At 31.4% G+C, this 25,488-nt stretch overlaps 2 protein-coding genes across 4 annotated transcripts in view; one reads left to right on the top strand and one right to left on the bottom strand.

Moving 5' to 3' along the window:
• Window positions 1–7,380, top strand: part of LOC100646978 (vascular endothelial growth factor receptor 1) — a 74,035-nt gene extending 66,655 nt beyond the window's left edge. For 2 of the 3 annotated variants that reach the window (XM_012307775.3, XM_012307773.3), the window contains exons 22-23: window positions 738–843; window positions 2,325–7,380. In XM_012307775.3, the coding sequence (XP_012163165.1) occupies window positions 738–843; window positions 2,325–3,017 (799 nt within the window). In that variant the 3' untranslated portion in view covers window positions 3,018–7,380. The remainder of the gene's footprint in view (window positions 1–737; window positions 844–2,324) is intronic. The other variant, XM_012307774.3, reaches the window with a different exon arrangement.
• A 608-nt stretch (window positions 7,381–7,988) lies between these two features.
• Window positions 7,989–25,026, bottom strand: LOC100647961. Its single transcript, XM_012307777.3, has 10 exons — window positions 23,811–25,026; window positions 21,151–21,321; window positions 20,201–20,456; window positions 19,771–19,875; window positions 17,123–17,307; window positions 16,568–16,798; window positions 16,092–16,229; window positions 15,501–15,645; window positions 15,241–15,418; window positions 7,989–8,335 (listed from the first exon to the last, which is right to left on the bottom strand). The coding sequence occupies exons 1-10, from the start codon at window positions 23,889–23,891 to the stop codon at window positions 8,206–8,208; spliced, it is 1,620 nt and encodes a 539-aa protein (XP_012163167.1). The 5' UTR covers window positions 23,892–25,026; the 3' UTR covers window positions 7,989–8,205.
• Between the last annotated feature and the right edge of the window lie 462 nt (window positions 25,027–25,488).

Here is a 25,488-nt window from a genome sequence, read left to right as displayed (position 1 = left end):
ACTCTGTTATAAAAAAATTATATTATGTACACACGTATACATATATGTATATGTGCCACAAATTTTTCTTATTATATAGTGTTAGCGCTTTTGGAGAAAAACCTAAGAAAGCGAAAAGAAATATCTTAAGAATATTTTAATTAAGAAATATTTTAATATTTTAATTAGCCCGCAACAGTCACAAGCTACTGAATCACACTAGTAAATATAATACAATCAGCATATGACTTCATAAATTTTGCACACTTTTTTCATACTTTACCCACATGTATCTACATATAGTGGTAGACAGAAGAATGTTTAAAACTGATACTTGTATATGAGTATAACTAAAATTTATATTAAACATCTTTTCTGTACATTTGTCTATTCTAAGATGCACGTTTATATTATACATTTATTTTTCTTGTTAATCATAGTTTAGTTTTATAAAATTGCAATGTTTTATCCTAGTTTACTCTTTAAACTTTCTTGTGGACGTCACTGTCTATAAACATATTATCTACAGAACACTGTTTGACACAAGATAGCCTGAGATATCATATATCATTTTTGTAATATATTATTATTAACATATATAATGGATAAAACAATTAATATTTTTTCTTATTTTTTAATTAACCTGAGGCTATAAAGCTTCTTTTTCTCAATCAGAAAACAAACAATTTTACTCTCATATATCTTTACATCCTGTATGTATTATAATATTACAATCTAATATTGTGAATATATTACAGATATGACATAATGCTGCAATGTTGGAAAGCCAAGCCTACCCTACGTCCGAGTTTCACAGAATTGGTACAGGGTATTGGCGAATTATTAGAAGAAAGCGTAAAAGCGGTGAGTTTGATGTTAACAATTTCTTGGTATCTGCCAATCTATTTACTTTAAAATTTCATTCCTAAAATCCTACGTGCATTTATGGCCACTCTGTATAACACATATGGAAAATTACTGTTCTCACTGATATGAAAAATATTTATGTTTCATCTTTCATTGTGAAAACTATTATATTCGGAAAGTTAATTACGAAAAGAAGCATACAAAATAATAACGTAACTTTACTGTACTTACCTTTACTTTTACAATACTTGTTTTATACATGAATATGTCTACTTTGTGTCTCAAATCTGTTAATTTTCACTGTAATCTAAATATGCTATACTTTATGATAAAATGAATGCGGTAAGGTACGATTATTTGAGATACAAGCTTCAATATTTTAAAATTCAACCTTGAACTATACGTAGAATAATTAAATTTCTATATTAAAAAGATTATTAATATATGTAAAATACATACTTGTGAGGAATTAAAATTTTACTACAAGACTATATAAGTCTGTAAGTTTTTAGGCCTAACAAGAAAAAGCATTAAAGGTGATAAAATGACTTAAGTCTATGGTACAGTTATTTAAATCAGAAAGGAGATATTATATAAGAACTAATAAAATAAATAACAATATAACTTCTAGAAATAAAGTAATGTACACATGTTACTAAATTATGATAATAATTACATCTAAGAATTTTAACATTGATTAACAAACTTCTTAGCTTTTTATGAATATATATCTTTGTAGAAAACTATGTCCATCGAACTATCAATATAAATACTCAATATATTTCACACCACTCACACCATTAATTACACCACCAGCAAGTTAAACAGTTTGCTTTCAAATGTAAATCACTCAAAAATTATCCATGACCGAATTTGATGAATTATACAGCAAATTGTAATATAGCTTCACTCAAATGTGATACTGATTCAAACGATCTTATCTTGTTCTTCGTTCGTATTAAATTTTGTGTTGGCGGAAGGTCAAATATGTTGATATTTGTAAGAAGTGGTGAAACGCATTAAGAGCAAAAGTGGACTAATTTAAATCTAACCCTAATTTAACGAATTACATTATATTATCTGAGTTTAATTCGAGCAAAATAAATTCCTCCACTTTCATGTAATTAATTTAGTTTATTGAAATACTATACTCATCCAGAAAATATTTTAGCTTAAACTATTTTTGATCTCAATATCTCAAATGTATTTCTTTACTTCTAAACTGAAACATGCTGTTCTTCACAAGATTAATAAAATGTATTGTTTTTTATAACATATTAAAATTTTATTAAAATTTTATTGAATCTATATTTAATGCGACAGAACTTTACTAAATTTACTATACAATAAAATTACTGTCTTCCATAACATTAAAATAAATTTCATTTATATTCCAATAACATTTAATTATATTTCATAGCATTTTGCACGTCGTTATAATCTCATTGTAACACATTAAATGTCTATCTGATTTGCAGCATTACATCAGTCTAAACGATCCTTACATGGACATGAACACGACGCTGCTGGAAGGTGGTCGGAGCGACTATCTAACTATGCTCTCCGCACCTGATCACGCAGCACTCTCTTCTCCCATCCACGATTATTCAAACTTGCCTGCTTCGAACACAACGTACCTGTGCATGAGTCCCACTAGCCAGAGTGGGTACGATTCAGAAATATTCAGTCCTAGACCTAATCAAGAGAGAACGCACTTTAAATTTCCGGTTACTACCGATTCAGAAGACGCTGTAGAATTGTCACCAATGTTAAAGAAACCAGAAGAAGAGGATCCTTATCTGAAACCAATTAACGTACACGCGCGGCGAGCAGAGTTCGTCCGACAGCAAGAGACAATGAAGAATCAACCAATAGATCATCAGCTCATCAATAGGGATTTCGCATATTGTAATACTCCACGAAATGTTCAGTTGATAGATTTAAACGAAAAAAATGAAAAGAATGAGAAGGATTCTGACGACATTGAAATATTAAATAATGGAAACACGTTATCAAAGAAGAATTTCATACCAGCCATCATTAGGACACAGGGCAATTACGTAAACATGCCGAAGCAGAAGAATGACTTAAGGTTAGACATGCCAGCCAGTTTTAGCAATCCTAGTTACGTGGTGATGGCTAATTGCGAAAGAGATCAGATGAAAGTCTGAACCTGTGCATGAACAAAATTTGACAATTGTTTTATAATGATGATTAACTGAAGGGAATGTCTATTTCAGGCGGGCTTTCATGGATAGACATGTGGATATGGATATGGTAAATGGAGAAAAATGAACAATAATACATCTTTTTACTGTCTCCTCCGAATAGGATCTGAAACACTTTGTAGTAATTAGGATCTGTATACAGTGGCTACAAAAAGTATTTATACACTACTGTACATATTTATCATAGCATGCACATATTAATTAGTTAGGCCCAAATATATAAAATGTTGTATTATATCATTTAATAGTACATATGCACTTTTATGTGATTGTAAAAATTTAATAATATGAAAATGAAATGTATAGGACTTAATTTAAAAAATGATTCATTGGGTATGTAAGGGTATGTGCAAATACTTTTTTTGTAGCCAATAAATGTGACAAGAAAATTGTATCACTTTGCACATGATTTAAATCTTAAATTGTGTCCTTGTTGAAACATCGAAGAGAAGTTCTGTTGCCTGTTGTTGCTGCATGTTCCAAACAGTATTCAATAAATATCAACTTGTAGAAACATTCTGTTTACACTGAAGCAACATAATCAGAGAAGTATATAAGTTTTAGTTTCAAAGTGAAATTTACTTCTAGTTGCCTACATACAAATATGTCATATAACAATTGAAAAAGTGTATATACTAAATGAACATTTCTTTCTGTTGTAAAGCGCTGCTGTATATTGCTTATCTTTTCTCTTTTTTTATTTTTATCATTTCGGATAACAACAGATAATAAGCAGTAGCTTTTGTTACTGACAACTGTGGGCAGTAATCATATTCATTATTAGAAGTTTTGAAAAGTATTGGTTAATGTGTTAAAGCAATTGCTTAGCAAGCGAATAATCAAGGTTCAGAACAGTGGGCAGCAACAATTAGTAACTTTTTCAAGAAAACTAAAACATGAAAATCCTAGACTGTTGCTTCAGTTTTAACCAGTCTTGTTTGAAGGCCTTGAAAAATTTGGTAGTATATGAAAGTCTTAAGGATATCTAATGATAAACCTACTGGTTTACAGACCTTGAAAAATATTCTATTGAATATTTCAAGCACTTTGATTTACTGTTGCCTAAGTGGTACATTGACATAAGATATTAACTCATTATGGGCCAATATTACATTAAAGCACTATTAAAGATTGTTTAATTAGTTTACATCATTGAATTCTTCTTATTAACATGGCAAATACTAAAGAGAATCCAAACGACTTGTTTAATATTCTTTTGCTACTACTTCTTCTTCACAAAGTAGATTCCATAGTTTTATGAAATTTAAAGAATCAAGATTGAAAATCCAGGAATTATCAATACTTATAAAAATTTTAAGCTTTGGATTGTGTTCAAAATGATTTGAATCTTCATAGTTTTAAAAAACTTTGAATAGCTTCAAAGTTAAAAATCAAGTAACCATCACTACTGTTTGCTATTAAAGTGCATGAGGGTGAGCTCTTACGTGTGCATGAACGTGTATATGTGATTAAACAAGATGATTGATTTTAAATGTCACTTTTTGCATTTGTGCATGTTACTTCATCTTCAATGTGCCATGACGAAAATCATTTAAAATGATTTGACGAACGAAATAAAGAACATATGTATGTTATATAATATATATGATTGATCCTTTTAACGAACTTTTAAATATTCATAAAAAATTTCATTAATATGAGCAATACTGCATGATAACCTTTCGGAAAAGAGACATATTTGACAAAAATGACAGAAAATAAAATTGTGAAGAGTTAAGAATACATAATTATTCGTTTTTCAAAATTAAACATTCTGATATTATTATCTGATACAGAAATAAAAAAATAAAATACTTTAATTTTTTATGTTAATTTTAAGACTAATTGAGGTAATAAAACAAAAAAAAAGGGATGAATTTATAGAAAAGTTCTATCTTCTCCAGTTTCAATAATTTTGGAATATGTTATAGAAATCAACATTTTGGATAACTTTTTCCTATACATATAACCAGCGGTTTCGCTTAATTTTCGAGACATTTGTAAAAAACTGTCTACATCACTGTAGTGAATTTTGTCTATAGTTGTATGTCTCTTGCCGCTTATGCGTCAGTATTTTATAAACAAGGATTAGTCGAAGCTTAAAGGCCTCGTACGCAATCGGATATGATAGGCTCCAAAAAATATCTGTTGTAACTTATAATTCAATTAAAAGCGAACAACATCAATATATTGGGTTTAGGTGTGAGTTCGACTTTTGAATCCGGCCGTTACAAGGCGGCCAGGAACACTTTTATTATAACCGACATTGTTTGGAATCTCACATGTCTAATTGTAGATAGGAAAATTGTATATAGGAACAAATTGTGCAAAATATTGATTTTTATAACATATTCCAAAATCATCGAAATCGGAGAGGATGAAACATTTCTACAAGTTCACTGCTTTTTAATACCTGTTTAAGCAATTGATACATTGCATACGAATCGAATCTTATTTCGAAACTAACAGAAGAAATTAAAATTTTAAAAATACGTTATTAGTATGCGTTTATTGATAAATTACCGTTTCTAATATGATTTAAGCATTAGTCGTAATCAGATATTGTACACTTTGAAGGATTTGGAAACAAATCCCTAATTTTTCTACGTCTTTTTATACTAATGTTCAATTAATATTTAATATTCTTACGAAATCTATAATTTGATTTTAAATGATTTTATTCGTCTATGTTTTATACGTTAAATAGGCAGTAAAATGTTAGCATCTCTCCCAAATGAAGACTATCAGGAGAAAAATATGCATACTTTGTACCTCTTCATAAAAGAGCAATTTTACGATTTTATATATCATTCACTATAATTTTTAAAATTCAGTGGTTTATATATCAATCCTATACTACCAAAATTATACTGTTATTTGATTTTAAGATTAGACATATATTTTTTTCATTATTATGATCATTTCACAATTATCCATCGCTATAATATTTTGTATGCGTCTGATTTTTTACAATAATTCACGAATCTATGATTTATTTTTCGAAAGTTTAAAAGATTGTTCTCTTTTCGATATCGTTGAGTCATTCGGGCCCATATAGTTTAATTTAGGTATGTGCTAGATTACTTCCTTTTAGGATGTTTAATTTTAATTTGCATTCTATTTTTTATGCGATAAATGGTAATTGTGATCTTTATATATAAAACACAGGATACAAATTAAAATGAACCAAACTCTAAAATTAAGTAACTTAACTTAAGCTCTTGTGGGTGATCTACAAATCAAGAGTTGGAGAATTAGCAAAAGTAGACTTATCATGCCTTTCATATGTAGTCTTCAAATGTACACATAGAAATTGGGGATCACAAGAAAAGATCATGATAATTCTTCTTCTGTTGATTTTCTGATTTTGATGGCTCTTATTTGGTAGCTAAAAGAATATATTTTTATATACTATAATCAAAAAGCCAATAACGCAAAAACCAATAATGCCTATAACTTGTATAATATTGTGAACCTAATCTTATAATCTGACATTCAATATTTTTTTAATATTTAAGAAACTGTAAAAACACTTAATCGAAGAAACCAAATAGACAGTTTTGGATTTAATTGGTAGTGTAATAGAATTTTACAGTTGTTTACTTTCTAAAAAATGTGATTTAACATGGTTTTTCCCTGTAGTCTTTATTATATTTAAAATGAAAATGTGAATCAAATTCCAAATATGTATGTATGGAGATACTTCGATACTTCGATATGATATTACGCCACACTTAGACCGACTTCAAAAAAGAAGGAAAGTATCGTCAATTCAATGAGTATATATATATATATATTTTAATAGTATTATTGTACAAATAAATGTGAAATCGTATTGATGGGATATAAAGACATGTACAGAGACAACATGCCGTTGGTGAATACTTTTAATAATGAACTTATTATTTGTTAAAGAGATATTTAATTATCATTAATTACTATATCTTTGAAAAATTGACAACAAAATATTTAAACAACAATAACAAAATGTTTCAGATCTATACAATTCATAAAAGCATAACGTTTGAGTAAAATGAATTCGTTTATCAATACTTGATACTCAATGCGTTATAAGTTTAAACGCAGGATTTAATTCGAATCTAATAAGTACGAATTTCGAAAAATTTTATATATTTAATTACAGCCAAAGATGTGCAACGTGTTTTAATGTTAATTACACAACTCTACTCGTTAGATAAGAGAACGTCATGACGAAGCGCGTGTGTCGGTCTAATTTAAATTGTCTAACGTTTACGTTTAGAATGTATAAAATTTGTATAATAAATTTTTTACCTTCTTCGCAATACTTGTGTGTTCGTTCTTAACAACATAGCAATAAAGTACATGTTTCTTATGACTAGATTGCGAATGTTCATGCAAGAATGCAAATAAAGAAATAAAAACTAAATAGAAATTTTATATGATTACAAAATTATAAAAATATGTTGTTCATATATTATTTTTTGAATAACGCGTATGTTTCGCATATTTATATCTGAAAACGTATATTGCGTATAAAATAATTGCGTGGAAAAATATATTGCGTATCACTTACTTATTGCAGTGTATTTATCTCATCAAATTAATTTAATTTATCGGAACTACGTAAAATACTAACAACAATAATATGTAATTGACATCAAGTATAAATCACGTTAAACAGCGTATTTGCAATGTTGACTCTTAAACGTAAGACGTAGTAGTTTGTATTTCGAATTTGAATAGTTCGATTTGACTTATCGCGTCACTAGCTTGCAACGTGAATCATATATGTTATCATATGTTAAATAGAGGTAAATGTAAGAGAAGGTTTCTTAAATTTTATAAAAAATGAATATTATATTTTGTATACAAACGTCATTGGTTAAAAACTGCAAATGTGGATAGAGTACTTATAATTTATTATAATACAAACTATACATACTAGAATAATTGTAAGAGTATTATTGAATACCTATTACTAAATATTATGTCATAAATAATATTCAATATATTAAAATTATATAAAACATATCGCCGACATATTTTGTCCATTTTTCGTGTGTATATTTTATATTACAGATGTCATATGTCTTTCTCACATATTTAAACACATAAACATCCACAATCTTTTTATTAAAAAATCGTGGGACTACATTTCCGCGCCTATGTCGTTGGCAATCCTAATTGCATAAGGAACATCATGTATTGTTACATTGCTATGAATACGTCGACCTTGTCTACCTATATCTTCAATTAAAGTCTTCTTGTACTCTAGCCATCTGAAATACGTGAAAAAATATTGTAATTAGAGATTAGCAAATATAAGTTATGTTTTCTTTTAAAATCAATTCTAACGATTCAGCAATACATATATATATATATGTCAGAGATGAAAGAACACCGGAATCCCTCCTTGGATTCGCGGGAATACCGTAACTTTGTAACTTAGATTAAACAAATGTCGTTCCGATTGTTCGAGATTTATGATCATGAGCTTGCGCTCGAGGCGACAATCAGTCGCCGAACGTAGCCGCGGTCAAAGGGATGAACGTTTTATCTAGCAAAGGCACAGAGTAACTCTATACCTCTCCTTAAAAGAAATAGTCGTAGCGACACGCGGCAGTAAATATTTCAATGGTTTCTGTCCCGTGGCTCGCCACACGCAGATTCTATACTCCGGGTAAGATGATCTCCAGATGTCAACATACCTCCGCAGTATATGTTTAGCTAACGTGAGGACCCGCAATAAATCTTAAGATTTAGTCAAGCAAAGTCCTTCATATAGACAAGCAGTCTTTGTTGCAACTACGGGAAGATAGGAGAAACCTATCTTCCACGAACGATGCCCCCCGTCGACAACCTCCCCTCAAGGGCGGCCAGCATCTCTTTCAAAACGCCGATATGGAGATCGACCAACTAGCAACAGCGCTAATTTCCCTCACCTTTGGAACGAAAGCTTTCTTTGACGAATCCGAGGATCTCATGTCCTTAGACCCACCCATTATAGTTTTCCTCGACGGCATCGTCGAGACGGAGAGTTACTCTCCGGTACGATCTCGACGACGATTCAAGTAACTCACAGATACATAGTGATTGCCCCATGCATTAACATTGAGTACAACTTAGACGCTAAAGAAGAGTAGAGTTCGTCATCCCGTTGACCGTGGATTCGTTATTGAGCCTAGGATCATTGTCATTAGCTTCTCGAGTATTTAATTATCGCGATTACTTGTCCAATTCCATCATAGTCATATTTGCACTAGTAAATATCTCCTCTATTGCATAATGATCACGTCTAGCGCCAATAGGGATTCGTTTCACGCCTTTAACCCTAACTCTAACCTTAACGCCAACCCGACATATATAAATGAAGAGAGTTCCGCCGAGGAGTTGATTTGGACATATCTTGGTGAGATATTTTTAGTTATACAGAAGTCAAGTAAATCAGGTATTTTGTTAGTGTCAGTGGACCAGTATGTGGGTTCATATGTGGTGAGGTAGTTGAGTCTGTTGGTGTTGATGCTACTCAAGAGATTTTTGCCTCTTAAGTAAGATAAGTCTGCTGCCCCATTGGGTATATTTGGCGTTAGAGGCTCCTCCAGCTATGAGTCTATTACCCAGAGCATCAAGGAAGTTATCAAAGTCTTCTTTAGAAATGGAGTATCTAGGAGGACAATATACTGCTGAGGTGGTGATTGTACCATGGCAATATTATATCGCTACGTTTGTAGCTTGGAGGTAATCCTTCTGGAACGATGGAAGCTCATAATGCTTAATGTTGGTTTTGATAATAATTTCCGTGCCGCCGTGGGCCTTTCCACTGGAATATTGGGTATGGTAGAAGTTAAAATCGTTTATTTTCAGGTCATTTTTGTCGGTGAAGTGAGTTTCAGATATGAGCATTACGTCGATTTGCTGTTGTTTTAAGAAGAGTTCTAGTTCGTATTTGTGTTAAGTTAGACCGTTGGCATTCCCAGATGCCACCGTATATCCTCGTTTCTAACGTACCATGGGGCGTTTACTATCGTTCTAAAAATTTTAGCTTGTATTGTCTCTATTTTGTTTATATGGCTTATTGCTGCTGTCCCCCATAGTGGTATATTCCGTACGTCCAGATTGGTTTTATGATCGTTTTGTATATTTTTATTTATTTTCTATGCTTAATTTGGATTCCCGACTTGTTAGCCAATACGTTTGTCTCCTTGTTGTCTGTATTTAGTCTATTATTGATTTAGTATGATGTTTCCATGTGAGTTGTGTATCTAAGTGGTGTTCTAGGTATTTGACTTGCCTTGTTTGTGTTATGTGTGTGCCGTTCAGTAGGATGTTGGTGGTATCTGTTTTCGCAATGTGAATGCAATATGGGGAATGCATTTATTGGGGTTTGCTTTTATTTGTTTATCTTGCGGCCATTTTTCTACTTTTGTGATATGTTCTTGTAGTAATTTGACTGCTGTTTCTGGCTTAGAGTGTCTGACTAGTACAGCTGTGTCGTCCGCGATTGTCAGTATTCTGTTATTGGTAGTTGTTGGTATGTTGACCATGTATAATGTGTACAATATTGGTCCTAAGACGCTTCCTTGCGCAACCCCTGCATTGATGTCTTTAACTTCGGAGTATGTGTCCTTAATTTTTATTACGAAGGTTCTGCTGCTTAAGTAAGATTTTATTAATTGGTGTATTTGCTCCGAGAATTGTTTTCTGATTGTTTGTAGTAGGCTTTCGTGGTTTATTTTGTCAAATGCTTTCTCGATGTCCATAAAGAGGGCTGTAGAATATTGTTTGTTTTCAAATGCTAGTATTATTTCGTTAATGAGTCTGTGCATTTGCTCTATCATGGAGTGTTTGTTTCTGAATCCAAATTGGTAATCCGGTATTAATTTTTCCTTCTCTATTATTGGTTTTATGCGGTTGTATATTATCTTTTCCAGTATTTTGGAAAATACTGGAAGCAGTGATATTGGTCTGTAAGATGCAGTTTGGTGTGGGTCTTTGCCTGATTTAGGTAACATTTCGATCTGTGCTAGTTTCCATAGTTTGGGAAAGTATTGGGTTCTTAATATTGCATTGAATATTATTGTCATTAGTCTTATTGCTTTTGGCGAGAGGTTTTTCAAGATATCGCCATTGATTAGGTCGATTCCTGGTGCTTTATTGTTTTTTCTTTTCTCTATTATGTTTCTAATTTTTTGTGCTGTTGTTTTAGGTATGGTGTATTGCTTGTCAGTTGAGGTACTAGTGATTTGCGCATCCTCGTCCGTATGACATTTGAGGTTGCTGTTGTTGATATTATGTGGTGTAAATGTGTTGCAAAGGTGGTTGGAAAATTCTTCAACTTGCTATTCGTTGCTCCTTGCCCATGTGTTATCTGCTTTTCTGATTGCTGGGACTAGTTTTTTTGGCTTCTTTATTTTTTTCGAGGCTTTCCATAGGGAGTAGTTGAAGTTCTCGTGTGCAGAGAATGTCTCTATGAACTTTGTGAATTCGTTATTGTTGTACTCTTTTATTTTGTTTTTTATTTCCTTTGCAAGTTTGTTTAGGTGTTTTTTGTTTTCTCGTGTTCTATGTTTTTGCCATTTTGCTTTCGCTTTTCTTTTTTCTCTAATTTTTTCAAGTATTTCTTGCGGAATTATTTTTATTTGTCTGCTGATTGGTTCAAGTGTAGTGGTTGTCCTTGCTGTTTCTTGGATTGTTCCTGTCAATGTTGTTACTGCCTGTTAGATGTATTCGGGAGTTTTCAATGGGATGTAGCAGTTTATTTTGCTCTCGATTATTTCTTTAAAAGTTTGCCATTTGGTAGTTTTATTACATAGTGTTTCTAGATTGCTATAAAGTATTGGTTTGTTTCTGTATGCAATTATTATGGGTGTATGATCGGAGCTAAGCTCGAGGTTGTGTGTTATTTTTAGTTTATTTGTGTTTAATCTCCCTGTAACTGCAAAATCGAGTAGGTCAGGTATTTTGCTCAGGTCTGTCGGCCAGTATGTCGGTCTACCTGTGGGATAATATATTGAGGTTAGTGTTTCTGATGTATTTTTCCAGGATTCTACCCCGAGGTGTAGTAATTCTTGATCCCCATAGCGTGTGCTCTGAGTTGTTGTCTCCCGCTGCGATGTACTTGTCCCCTAAATGTTGGAAGCACTCTTCCCATATTTGTGATGTCATTTTGTGTCGCGGTGGTACATATACTGCTGACAACTGGAAGTAGTTGCTGCTAGTTTGAACTGTAACGGTGGTTGCTTGTATATATTCCTTATTAACTTGGCTGCGTAAATGGTGTTTTATATCGTTTCTTATTATCACTGTGGTCCCTTTGTGCGCTTTTCCTGAGGGGTGTTTGGTATCATATATGGTATGGTATGGTATTTTCATGTAGCTTTTTGGAGTGAAGTGTGTTTCTGAAACAAGTAATATGTCGATATTGTTGTTATACAGTAATGTTTTAGTTTCTAGTGTCCGTTGTTGTAGGCCGTTTGAGTTCCAGGTTGCTATTTTCAACATGTCCGTTTTTATTTTTTGCTTAGCACGTTTGTAAGCAGTTATAGCATGACTATGATTTGTTGCGTTTGCTGTCTGAGAACTGTGTTTTGTTCGTTTATCATTTTTATTAGCATTTCGGCGTTTTTAATGGATTGTTTGGGCAGTTCCTTGATTCCTGTAGTGTCGTTGCTGATATTGTTCTGATATTGGTTGTCAGAGGGTGGCGATTGGCTGATTACTTGCGCGTAGCTTCGGCTACCAAAGGTGTTGGTGTTACTGTGGTTAATGTTCATTGCGTGCTGTAAATTTGGTGTTGTCTCCGTTTCTGTGCTATCCTGTTGCGCTTGAAAGTTATTGTATGTCCCGTTTCGAAGCGGTGGAAACAGTTTACGTTGCAGTTGTTTTCTGACTACACAGCCTTAGTAGCTAGCTGGGTGGGTTCCATCGCAGTTGAAGCATTTTACTTCATTTATTTTTCGTACGTATGGACGGTTTATTGTTAGGTGCTTTTCTGCGCATTTGGCACACGCCGGGTTTCTGTTGCAGTAATTTTTTGTGTGTCCATATTACTGACAGCGTATGCATTGCGGTATGTGTTTTTTATGTCTTGATGGCTCAATTGTTACTATTGTGTTTAGAACTTTTTTAATTTCGAATATATCTTTGTTGTTGTTTTTAGGTTCAAGCTCTATTAGAAATAGTGGTAATGGCTGTATAGTATCGTATCTGGTTATGTTGTTTATTGATCTTACCTGGTGTCCGATTTTTGCTAGTTCCTCGCATATGTTGTTTGTATTTGTTTTTGGATGTAATCCTCTGATTATTGCTTTGTAGCTTTTATCGGTTTTTAGCTGGTAAGTGTGATACCCGGCGTTTTTCTCTTTTAGTGTTTTTGTCACTTTTCTAAAAGTTTCTGGGGTGTTGATTTGTACTTTTACTTGGTCTACTTTTAATTGTTTTATGCTATAGTTTTCTTTTCCTGTCGTGTTATTTAGTAGTTCAATGAGGGGGTCTATTATTTGAGCATCTATGTAACTTGGTGGTGATTTAGCGATGCAGGTTATGGAGTTTTCAACTGGGTCTGTTATTTTCTCTTCTGGCAGTGCGCTGTCGGAGTTTCGGAAAATAATTTCTTGTAGACATTGTTGCCTGTCTGCTACTGTAGCTTTCCTACCATTTGTGCATTGTGATACTTTTCGTTTTCTGTTGGAGGTTGCCACCTTCCAGCTTTCGTCCTGGTGGGTTTCATTTCATTTATAGCTGAGTACTCCTGATCTTCATTTAGTGAATGCCTTGGGTTTGTTATGTTTGTAGCTCTGTTTATGTAATATGTTTCGCCTTTGCTTGTAATTTTTATTGGTGGTATTTGCATTGTGGATTTTCCACCATTTGGCGATGGGTGTTGACATTACCACTTTATTTTCCCATTTGCCGCACTTTCCCTGAAGCACTGTTTCACACGTCCGGTTAGCTCGGCTGCTCAGGTAGAACTAGCTCTTAAAAATTACGGAGAAAGCGGATAGTCACCTAATGGGAAAAATGATTGTCTAACAAAAAAGTTGGTTTTTCCCATGAACGAGGTCACCCACGAGCCACATTGGTAGGAGGCTTCCTCCTCATACCTCTATGCATTAACGTGGATCATAACCAATCGGCATCGTATATCGTTACCCTCACTTTTTCTGACGAAAAGTGTGAACAACAAATCCGCGTTCTTCGTTCAAAGGGCACACCCACACCGAACTTTCGTCAGTAACAACATAGGAGCGACAAGTTAGTCTAAATCAACTCGAGTCAGAGGCCAGTACAAGGAACAGCAGGAGTCGGAAGTCCAGCAAGGACCTACAAGTCGAAAACAGTCATCATCATCGTCAACACGAAAGGAGTCTCAGATTGTACTCGTTCATTTCAAATACTCAATCTTGTATCACACTGAAGTTGCTGAAGCATTCAAGTATGTAATAACTTGTCAATAACAGCGTTACATTCAATCAACTACCCTTATTATCCCACAAGGAATAAGGGATCGAACGATTTATGGCATCGATTAGTCTAACCGTAACGGGAATTTACGACTCCCGTTGGCGCGCTTCTTCGAGATCGCGTTTCCCCGCGAACGTACGAAAGTTCAGTACTAGACACACGTCTGCACACTTCGGCACTCAACAGCAGACTGATTTGAAAAAGGTGCCATAAGATTTATAGAAATATAAATTTAGCATTTGGGGAAGGTTAAAGACATTCCCAATTTCACCTAAGCAATATTTTAATGCATAAATTATTCTAAAGGACTGAAGAAATTAGAACAATTAAAATATCAAATATCAAAATATTCGTTGAAAAAATATATTGAATTATATGGAAATCACTTTGATTAAATATACGATATTTGGATGGTACTACGTGCAATTAAAGTTCCACTGCCTAAAACGACATTTGATACGTATTCAAAATTTCAGAATTAACAAAGCTATTTCTAAAATTTTCGATGTAGGAAATAAATATAAAATAATATAACATAGAAGATATCTTATAATCGTGATAAAGAAACGAATAAACAAAGTATATACTAATAAATAGACAGTGAATTTTTACGCAAATTTATATTTTTAGGAATGCAATTTGAAGAAGTTAGAAGAAGTAGCATCTATAAATTTTTCTTAAATGTATAAAAATCTGCATTTAATAACGAGAAATGACATACCTGCGATTGGTTACAAATTTTTCAAATAATTGCCCCTCAGTAGGAAATTTGGAATCCAAGAACAACTTTACGCGTTCCCAAATATTTGCACGATTATGAATTCTCAACCAATACCGCGGAACCAAAAAACATCTTACGGATGAAGTAGCTACTATTCTTCGATTAATCATATTTTCTCCTAATTCGTAGGTAACAATTTTATTATAGAAATAATTTTTATTAAGAAAATTCGTAGACAAATAAATTTAGTAAAATATTACCTAAGCCGAAACACGCACCCCTGTTAAACGTACAAATTTGCATAAATATTGTACGTACGTCAGCCGGATAACGTTGCTGAGAGGTTGATGAAGGTTCTCTCATTAACATTTCTGCTACATCCGTAATTTTTTGCCATTCATTCATCTGTAGATTTATATGTTGTCAAGATCAAGGTTCAATTTATAAATTTTCTATTTACAGTCAGTCACGGTACTTACATATCAATAAAATTACTAAATTTCTAAAAAGAAATTAAAAAATTAAAACAATTTTTAAAAATTTTGAGATAAAATTACGTTAGAAATGAATTAGAACCATTAGAACCATGAATTTTTCCAATTCTAATATATTTTACTTCTAGTATTTTATATCTTTTCACTTTCTTTTTCTTAATAAAGAAGATGAAAGTAGTTAAATTGTGTTTTAATGCCAAAAAAGCGACCACTCGTAGAGCTACCATTTTGTTATAATACGTTATATTTAAAGTACGTACGAACGTAACTGACTGTGCTTATATCCAACATCCTTTCCTGCATTCTTTGTCTTAAATAATATGAAGATATAATAATATTTGTCGGTGTCGTACTTACGACATCTAATAATGTAGTTGTAATGACGCTTGAACGTTCAAAGTCCATTCTCCTATCAGTTGCTTTCGATGATAGTAAGATTTGTGCATAATCTATGAAATCTCGACTTCCGTCGATAGCATCGTCTATGCCATTTGCCTTTAGAATTAGGTGAAAAGTTATAATATGAAATACATTCGGTATTATTGTACATATATTATTACATTATACAGAAGTCCGATTTTAATCTACAAATGCGAAGTACTGATAAATTATCTACTGTAAGAAAAAAATGTTTTGACAGTGTTTGACAGATTTGAAATGTTTGACAGATTAAGTCTTTAACAGTCTTCTTATAGTAGTAGGCTCTGGAACTAAAGTACAAGTAAATAAAATAAGAATAAAATAAAAAATACAAAATTTAGTCCTATTCCCTGTATATTATTACAAATTACATTTATCACTATTATTAGGTATTATAAGTATATAAAACATACTTTGGTAGTTTCATATTCATATTCTAATTCGTCCATCTTTGTAGCCATTTCTAAGCTCTTTAATAATCTGGGTTCCTTCTTTGCATTATCTTTTTCAGGATCGTATAATTCGTATTGAGTTCCATAAACAGAATGCGTTTTACGAACAATCATGTGTTCTATCAGACGACATTCACCTTCTAACAGGAAATGGACATGATTCACCATTCCTTTACCATCACCTAACAAAACCTTAAATAATTATTTTGTCATTCCATTTACACTTATTCCGCTTCAATAGTATTTAACGAAAAATTTGCAGAAACTATCATAAAGAAAAAGATATATCTTTGATGCTTGAATTATCTCATGAATGAATAAAGAACTATAAACCAAATTAACATAATTAAATTACTGGAAATACAAAATTTCGTTGTTGTATTAGCATTGTCCCATCGCGAGCACTTGTAAAGTCTTTAGTTACTAATATAATATAAAAAATGTAAGAATACTTAATTTTTGTTTTTCTGTGATATTAATATTATGAGTATTATTTTATGTAATGTAATTTTATACCTCATCAGGTTGAAAATCCTTTAATTTACTGAGAATACAACATTCTCGTATTGTTTCTTCGTCCCAACATTTAAAATAATTGAAATGTACTAACGCATCCTGCAATATGTCCCACTCTCTTTTTAAAGGAGACCGCAAAACGTCATCGAATTCCAAGCGAGGAATGCGGATCAAATCTACTGCGGCTATAAGCAAAACAAGATTATGTTTCTTACGTATAATATTTTTGTATATGTTGCATATTTTTACAATCTCGGTTACTCTGTTATAAAGCAATATATCTGCGTTACTTTTAGTAACACGAGAAAACGCTTAAGTAACGATTTGTTTGACTCGAGAGGACAGCTTATTATGATGCGAAACATTCTTTCTTCATGGTCACATTTTTCGAGATTTAAATATTTTCGTAATTTATTTTTTAATGAAACCTTATATATTTCTGTATATCAGTTGTTAAAAACTGGCGATAAATTTTCAGTGATTTCAGCAGTACACCCAGTATATACCGCTTAAAGTTAGAGGTTTATCAAATTTAACTCCTTAATCCTCGTACAAACTCTAACTTTATCTAACTTTAAGGGGAAATAGACAGAAATACTACGTCACATACGCGCTATTGTTCGTGCAGGCAGGATAACCTGCTACGAAAGGAGGAGAAATTGCTATTTTTGAGCGTCAACGTGACGCAGTTAGAAAACGCTGTGGCTGCGAAAACAGACAATAGAGGGGAGGGGCGCATAAAGGCATTGTGACTACCTCATTCTGGAGCAAATAGTTATCGACGAATTCGCAACTTTAGTCTCATCCATCAAAATCAAAGTTCATTGTCCGCTACCTAACTATCTGCAGTTGTACAAGACAAACTCGTTGACTCGTACGACATATTTCTGTGTCGATTATTGAAGGTTATCCTTTTCCGTCACATAAAACGGTTGTTACATGTTCATCAATCCGAATCCAGCAAAATTGTTAGACTCGCGATTTCTCCTATTTTCACTGTGTTGGGCACACCGCCAGAAAATTTAGGTCTTTGACGTTTTTAAAAGTCGCATTCGCTTCTCAGTTCGCCTAACACTTATAGATACGTTTTTTATACCCTATATAACAATACTAAGTTCTTTTCCATATATAATACATATTATATAATGTTAATCTTAAATTAAGTATTTTAGGACACAAATACTTTAACACTTTTATATAGAAAATGAAAAAACGTATCGGATAATATATCAAGAGGTATAAGATTCAATTTTGAAAAGTTACGGAAACATCTAAATCTCGAAAAATATAACCATAAAAGAAATATTTCGCGTTATAATATTTGTCCCTTGGAAGCAAGCAATTCATTCCTTAAACATTTCTTTGTATTATCAAAAGCAACGAGATATTGCTTTGTAACAAAATTACTGAGATGTATAGTGTGGATCTATGTTTTATTTTGTTTGTGCTTTATATTTTCACAGATTCAACTGAAGAAGCAGAACTTGAAGAGAGATCCATTTTACCTATTAAAAATTATAACTTTGGATATTTTATATATTTTTGTACATTATATATGAGGTGGTTAAGTCGTGATAGGTGCGGAAGGAACACTTGAGTATTTTTAACAATATATATTTATTAACATATACCCTATATGTACTCTTTATGTGAAACTCACGATTACTATTAGCGGTTCGTGATTCGCGATTACAAGTTCGAATGATGATTGCTTAGGATGTCGAGAAACTCGGGTCAATTATTACTGCTAACTATCAACAATCGACTCGGACTGACGTCTAACGACTGATTTTCCGTCACGATGATGCTACAGAGGAAAACTATGATGGGGTGTGTCTAAGGATACGAGATCATCGAATTTGTCGAGGGAAGCCTTCGTTCAGAAAGTAAGGGAAATGAACGTTGCTGTTAATTGGTTAATTTCTATGTTGGTGGTTGAGGAAGGATGCCAACCGCCTTTGAGAGAAAGTTGCTAGCGGGAAGCATCGTACGTGAGAAAAGCAGATTTCTCGTATCTTCCCGTAGTAGGTGATAGATTTAGGGACTGGTGAGACAAAAGCTATTTGTTTGTACAAAAAACCTGTTGAGATAAATGTTAGGTTGGTATGATCACTGCAAAGTTGGTACGACTACTAATGACGCTCTTTTGTTTTCATGTCCGCCACGTGTTAATTATCAGAAAGTATCTGGTGTGTTGTAATGGCTGTACATGGTGGTGAAATACAGAGTATACAAAATTAAATCTGTGTGAATCAATTAAATATCAAACCTCAAAACCTATTTAATAACAAAACCTTAGCCAAATAAATCCTAAGATTTATAGCGGGTCCTTAGGCTAGCTGAAAATATACTGTGAGGATGTATGAACATCTAGCAATCATTTTATCCGAAGAATAGGGTCTTTATGTAGCGAACCACGGGACAGAAACCGTTGGAAAGTTTACTGTTGAGTGCCGCTACATATGCATTCTATACATTCTTGCATCTTTAAATGTTGTACAAATTCATAATAATTCACAATCTAATGATAATATTAACTTGACTTGATATTAAAACTTAACGATACAAGATTATTTTCAATATTATATGGTAGATAAATTTATAATAAAATACAAGCAATAAATATGTAGTTTACTGTACATACATACTTTTTGTAAATACTGCTGCTGATCTTGGTATTTCATGCAACAATGCGACTTCACCGAATATATCGCCAGGACTCAAGATGCCCATATCAATCTCTTCCGATTCACCTAAGCACAGATAGAATTTATAACGTTTCCTTACGCTTTTATAACACAACTACTTCTGCTCAGAAAATTTAAGGAATCCTTGTACAAGTCAAAATAAGGCGACAATAAAGAATAGAGATATTGTATTTAAAACTTCATTTGTTAGTTTATGTAGTTATTTGTAACTTTACAAAACAATGTAAATTTGTAACATATTGCAAGGCGACTATAAATACGAAATAAATTTCTTTTGTTTTACATAATTCGAAAAATTTTGTTTTTTGCCTGTAAATTTCATTTACGGAAAATTTGAAAACTTATATAAAGAAAAATTTATTTTACGTACCAGTCCAACGATCAATAATTACTTTCGATGCGCTGACTTCTCCGTTTATAATGAAGTAAAGATTTTCAGCTTCGCGACCTTGTCGCACAATTACGCGATCAGGTCGTAAATATTGATAAAAGCATACCCCCGCTAAAATTTCTCTCAAATGTTCAGGATATTTTTTGAACACGCGAAACTTTTTAAATAATTCATATATATATTTTCTGTCGTCTGATGATCGGTCTTCTGGCCTCGTTAATAAATAAGAACGATCCTTAAATAAAAGGTGTAACTTTTATCTAAATTATTTCGATGGACTGTGATTAATGACAATTTCTAGTTTTATTGTATTTCATATTATAAGTAAACTGCGGATGTTTATACAAATTCATATTTCCAAAGAATAGAACTGAGGAAGCAGAAGTTAAACAGAAATTTGTTTCCTGCACTATTTATAGATTGCTAGAGAATGAATAAGAGATAAGCGTACATAAAATTTTCTTAAATTTTTTGTAGAACGAGTAGTCGAAAAAGTGGACAAGCGTTATATATTACATACAAATGTTATCAGTTTGCAACTGTACATTTGAACAAAGTACTCGTATTTTTATAATACAAACTACATAGACTAAAATAACGGTAAAAACATTGTTAAATATTTATTACTAAATATTATTACGTATATAATACTCGGTATATTATTTATATGGAATATATTGCTAAAATATTTTGCATATGATTTAATTCATAAAAATTACTTTACTTCCCATTTTAATAGTAAAAATACGCATAAACAATATGTTTTCAGAAACTCTCGAAATTCTAAGAAAAAGAAAAATAAATGGTAAAACAATCTCTTTTTGTTGTTACATAGTTTAGAAATCAATAATTTGGTACTTGAAGCTTACTATTTTATATGCATAAACATCCGCAGTCTAGTTACATATAAATGAAAAGAAATGTTGAACCTCTAGAGTAAGAGCTTTCTTTTCGTGTTTTTTTTCTTGTGCCTTCCGAATATTAATTGTAATATCGTCACTGACTTCTTCAACTACAGACTTCTCGGTTAACCATTCGATATATTCCAAGACCAGTCTCACTGCAGCTCGGAAAAGATAGATCCCCTTTAACCTATTGACCTAAACGGTTATTATCATTACTATTATCGTATTATTTTAATATTATGTTTTAACATTATTATTAATATTATTTTCAGTGATCATATCGTTGGTTTAACGGAAAAATAACATCTCGAAAATTTTTAATTTTGAGATATCTGTACAAATTGATTCCACATTATTTTGTACCTGACTGTAAAATGTAAACATATTGTAATTATGAATTGTATTTACTAGGACAGAATTGAGATAATTATTCAATAAAATTATACTTTTTAAAAAAACTGTTTTAATTCACAAAATCTGTTTACGTCATTTTTAATAATAAAAAATAGCCGCAAAGAATATTTTATCACAAATCCGAAAAATTTGGAAAACAATAAAAATGAATAGTAAAACAACATTTCTTTTAGTTATACAAAAGTTAAATTACCTGTAACATTATTATTTACAATTCATCCAGAAATTTTCCAACAATTTAAATTTATTAATATAAATTTAATTGTTTGCTTTTTTCTAAATTAGATATTAAATTGATATTTAAATATAAATTATTTAATTATTCATTATATAAATAGATAATAACTTTCTAGCTCAGCTCAATTTCCTGAGAATTTTACTTTCCTAGATATATTCTTCTTTTGATAATACGACAATGTATAATATTATACCTACATATGTACAATAGTTTAATTATTATATATTTTTATTCTCTATGGTGTTTTATAGTACTTTATAATTGTATTTTTTATACTTACAACTAATTCTTTTTCTTATCATTTACAACTACAAATAAGAAGCAAATGATGTTCATATAGTAAAATTGTTATTTAAGAACTTTTATATGAATATATATAGCTATATCTGAATATATACTTATATGAACATGTACTAGATAGTCCCAAAAATTTCTTTCATTTTATAAGGAAATATTATTATTATTTCCATTTATTATTTCCTTTCGAGACAACCTGATGGAGACTAATTTGAAACAATAAAACATTTGGTACTTTTGTATAGAGTTTGTAGCATGTAGTGTGTTTTTAATTGTCTACACTTTTTTTATTTTAGCTTTATATACTTTGTCTTTTATATAAAGTTATTAAAGTATTTTGTAATTAATCCAAAAATATTTTATCAAACTAGAAACAATCTTTCTCCCAAATTTTAAATATGGTAATTATTCGTTTAAGGATTATTATCAGCATTTCTTTTCATCTTCTCCTACAAATAGTAATTACAGGATAGGAGGAAATTAAGTGGCATGACCATGACATCGTGATTCTATATTTCTGAATCGCTGGAGATTTGTTTTAAAAAATTGCCGTACTACTGACCTAGATCTTGAAATTCAAAGTTAACCTTTTTAGCTCGAATTGTATTCTACTCAAACGAAAAACAATTGGTTCAAGAAACATTATAATAAATTGTGTTTTTTAAACAAAATAACAGAAACAATGAATCTATCTTGGACCGGTTTTTGGAATGACTATCTCGATACTTTCCTATGAAGAAATGCGATTCTATTTTAAAAAAAACATAGTCGACCAACTGCAAACATACCAATAACATTAAGTCGTGTTCTCTTCGACGTTATCCAACTTTTGTTTGAAAGGTCCTTTTTTGTACAATAAGTAATTTCATGAAATCATGAAGTTAGTTGCTTCATTCTATTTAAGGTAGGCTATCTCACGTGCTAAGAAATATTATAATTTCCTGTTTTCTCATTAATATCACGTTATTTATTTTGTACCTGACTGTGAAATGTAAACATATCGTAAATCATGTCAATGGTAAAGCCAATGGAATTTTAGCATCATTTTTCGAAGAAACAGTTGAGTTACAATTCATGGTTCCTTTGACAAATTTGGCCCTCGTGATGAATAAAAAAACGATACAAGTAAAAAAAGATTTGATCTTGAATTTCATCTTTTTTTAACAAATCTCCATCAGTCCAGAGATGTAGAATCACTCCGTGGCAGTCATATCACTTGTCTCCTTCATCTCTATGTATGAAGTATATGTATACATAGTTGAATCTGGGGCTGCCGAACCGATCCGAAGTTAAACCACTAACGAAGTACAGGGTATAGGTTAAACTGCTCGCTTATGCTTATACCTAAATCACGTCCCGGAATCCGGTAACTTTTGGTTTCGCCTTCCGCCAAACTTTTTTTCAGATACTCAGGTATCCGCATACCACTATTTGAACGGTATGTAGAGTAATACAGTATATATGTACATGTATATCATGTCAGGGATATTGTATTCTTTTAGTTGCTAAAAAATATTGATATCCATAGGATATTTTAAGTGCAAACATTTTAAAAATATACGAATTATTTATTGAATTCAACTGAATTTATTTCTCAATATAGAATATATTTTTATAAAATCAACAAATGTAATAATAATATTAACAAAAACTTTCTATTTTATTCAAATATGTACCTTTCACCGAAAATTAAAAGAAACTAATTCATTAGTAAAATTGCACAAAATGTACTTACTCTTTTTGGAATTAATGATCTTCTTGCTAGTATTTCAAGAAATGATTCACGAAGTGAAACTCTTCTACTGTATAAACGCATCTTTTGTTTTCTTGATTAACAAATTGTAATATTAATTTAATATAAATTAAAGTCACTTTATAATTTTATAAACATAATTTAATTTTGTTTAATACTTGAATGGATATGCGATGTGACTTGACGTTTTTTCACAACATGTGTGTTGTTTTATCGATAAAATTATACAGAGTGTCTTGTAAACGTGCGACTACTGTATAGTTTCCTATACTATATGTATATAACACGTAATATAGCAAAGTTATATTCCATGTTTAAAAAATGTTATATATCATAATGCTATGTAATTATTGCACGATGTGACAAGTTATACATATGTACGGCGTGTGTTTGTAATTTCCTTTGATTTTTCAAAGTCTACTGATACTTGATCTGTAACATACCTATGTATAACTTGCTACGTAGTTTTTCTGTACAGACATTAACATTTTAATTTTCGGTACTATTATTATCTGTAGCAAGAAATGTTTCAAATAAAAGTTGAATCGCTTCAAGGGAGATATATTGCGATACTATCAGTTTTTCTGTAAGTGGTCTCAAAAAAGTTATGTAACGATCAACTTTTTAAGTAGAATCATATATTTTTTAATACATTAATCGACGCAGTCCGAGATTCTTTATTATAAAAAATTATTAACCTATTTATGTCAAAAAGTTATTAGTTTAGTGGATACTTTAACTCTTATTTTGTAAAATTCATCGTACGAAAGACAAAGAAAGATGTAACTCTTTCTACTTTTGTATTCCTCTTCCATAGTGGACATTGGTTCGGTAAATATTCATTAAAGAATGTTGGAGTATAATTAAGATCGACCTTGAAATTCAAATTTATATCGTATTCTTCTAATCATCACGAAGATGAAAACTGATCAAAAGAACAATGAGTTGTAGTGTAACTCATGTTCTCTTTAAGTTTTATTAGCTTTTATACTGACATTTACTTTATGTTTATATTTTACAATCAGAAAGAAAGTAAATAGGTAGAATGTTATTAACAAAGAAGGAAGAGATTAATTCTTGGCATCTGAAATATTCTACTCAAAGTGTCAAATTACTAGAAAACTGCTTACGAATATACGAAAAATATATATATATATAAATATATAAATATACAAAAAAATAATTCAAAGATTGAATTTTTTTCATTTATTTCTTTATATTCACAATTTGTCCAATTTGGACATTAGGTCGAATTTTTTAGCAGTTATATTAACACCATCTTCGTGTTTGTTAGGTTATATCCTTTGTGAGGTCTGCTGGGTTTTATGATCGTTTTATATATTTTTAATTTATTTTCTATGCTTAATTTAGATTTTCGACTTGTTAGCCAATGCATTTGTCTCCTTGTTGTCTGTATTTTGTCTATTATTGATTTAGTATGCTGTTTCTATGTAAGGTGCGTATCTAAGCGGAGTCCTAGGAATTTGACTTGCTTTGTTTGTGTTATGTGCGTGCCGTTCAGAAGGATATTTGGTGGTATCTGCTTTCCTAGTGTGAATGTAATATGGTTGCATTTATTGGGGTTTGCTTTTATTTGTTTTTCTTGGACCCATTTTTCTATTTTTGTGATATGTTCTTGTAGTAATTTGACTGCTGTTTC

The sequence above is a fragment of the Bombus terrestris genome, chromosome 4 (genome assembly GCF_910591885.1).
Source record: "Bombus terrestris chromosome 4, iyBomTerr1.2, whole genome shotgun sequence".
NCBI lineage: Eukaryota > Metazoa > Arthropoda > Insecta > Hymenoptera > Apidae > Bombus > Bombus terrestris.
The sequence above is the reverse complement of the archived record's forward strand: the minus strand, read 5'-3'. Positions and strand labels throughout refer to the sequence as shown.

Coding starts and splice junctions, on each gene's coding strand:
- LOC100647961 (XM_012307777.3), bottom strand. CDS start 23,891: ATGCGTTTATACAGTAGAAGAGTTTCACTTCGTGAATCATTTCTTGAA. Junction 21,322..23,810: donor GATCATTAATTCCAAAAAGA/GTAAGTACATTT, acceptor ATAACCGTTTAG/GTCAATAGGTTAAAGGGGAT. Junction 16,799..17,122: donor AGGATTTTCAACCTGATGAG/GTATAAAATTAC, acceptor TAATTATTTAAG/GTTTTGTTAGGTGATGGTAA.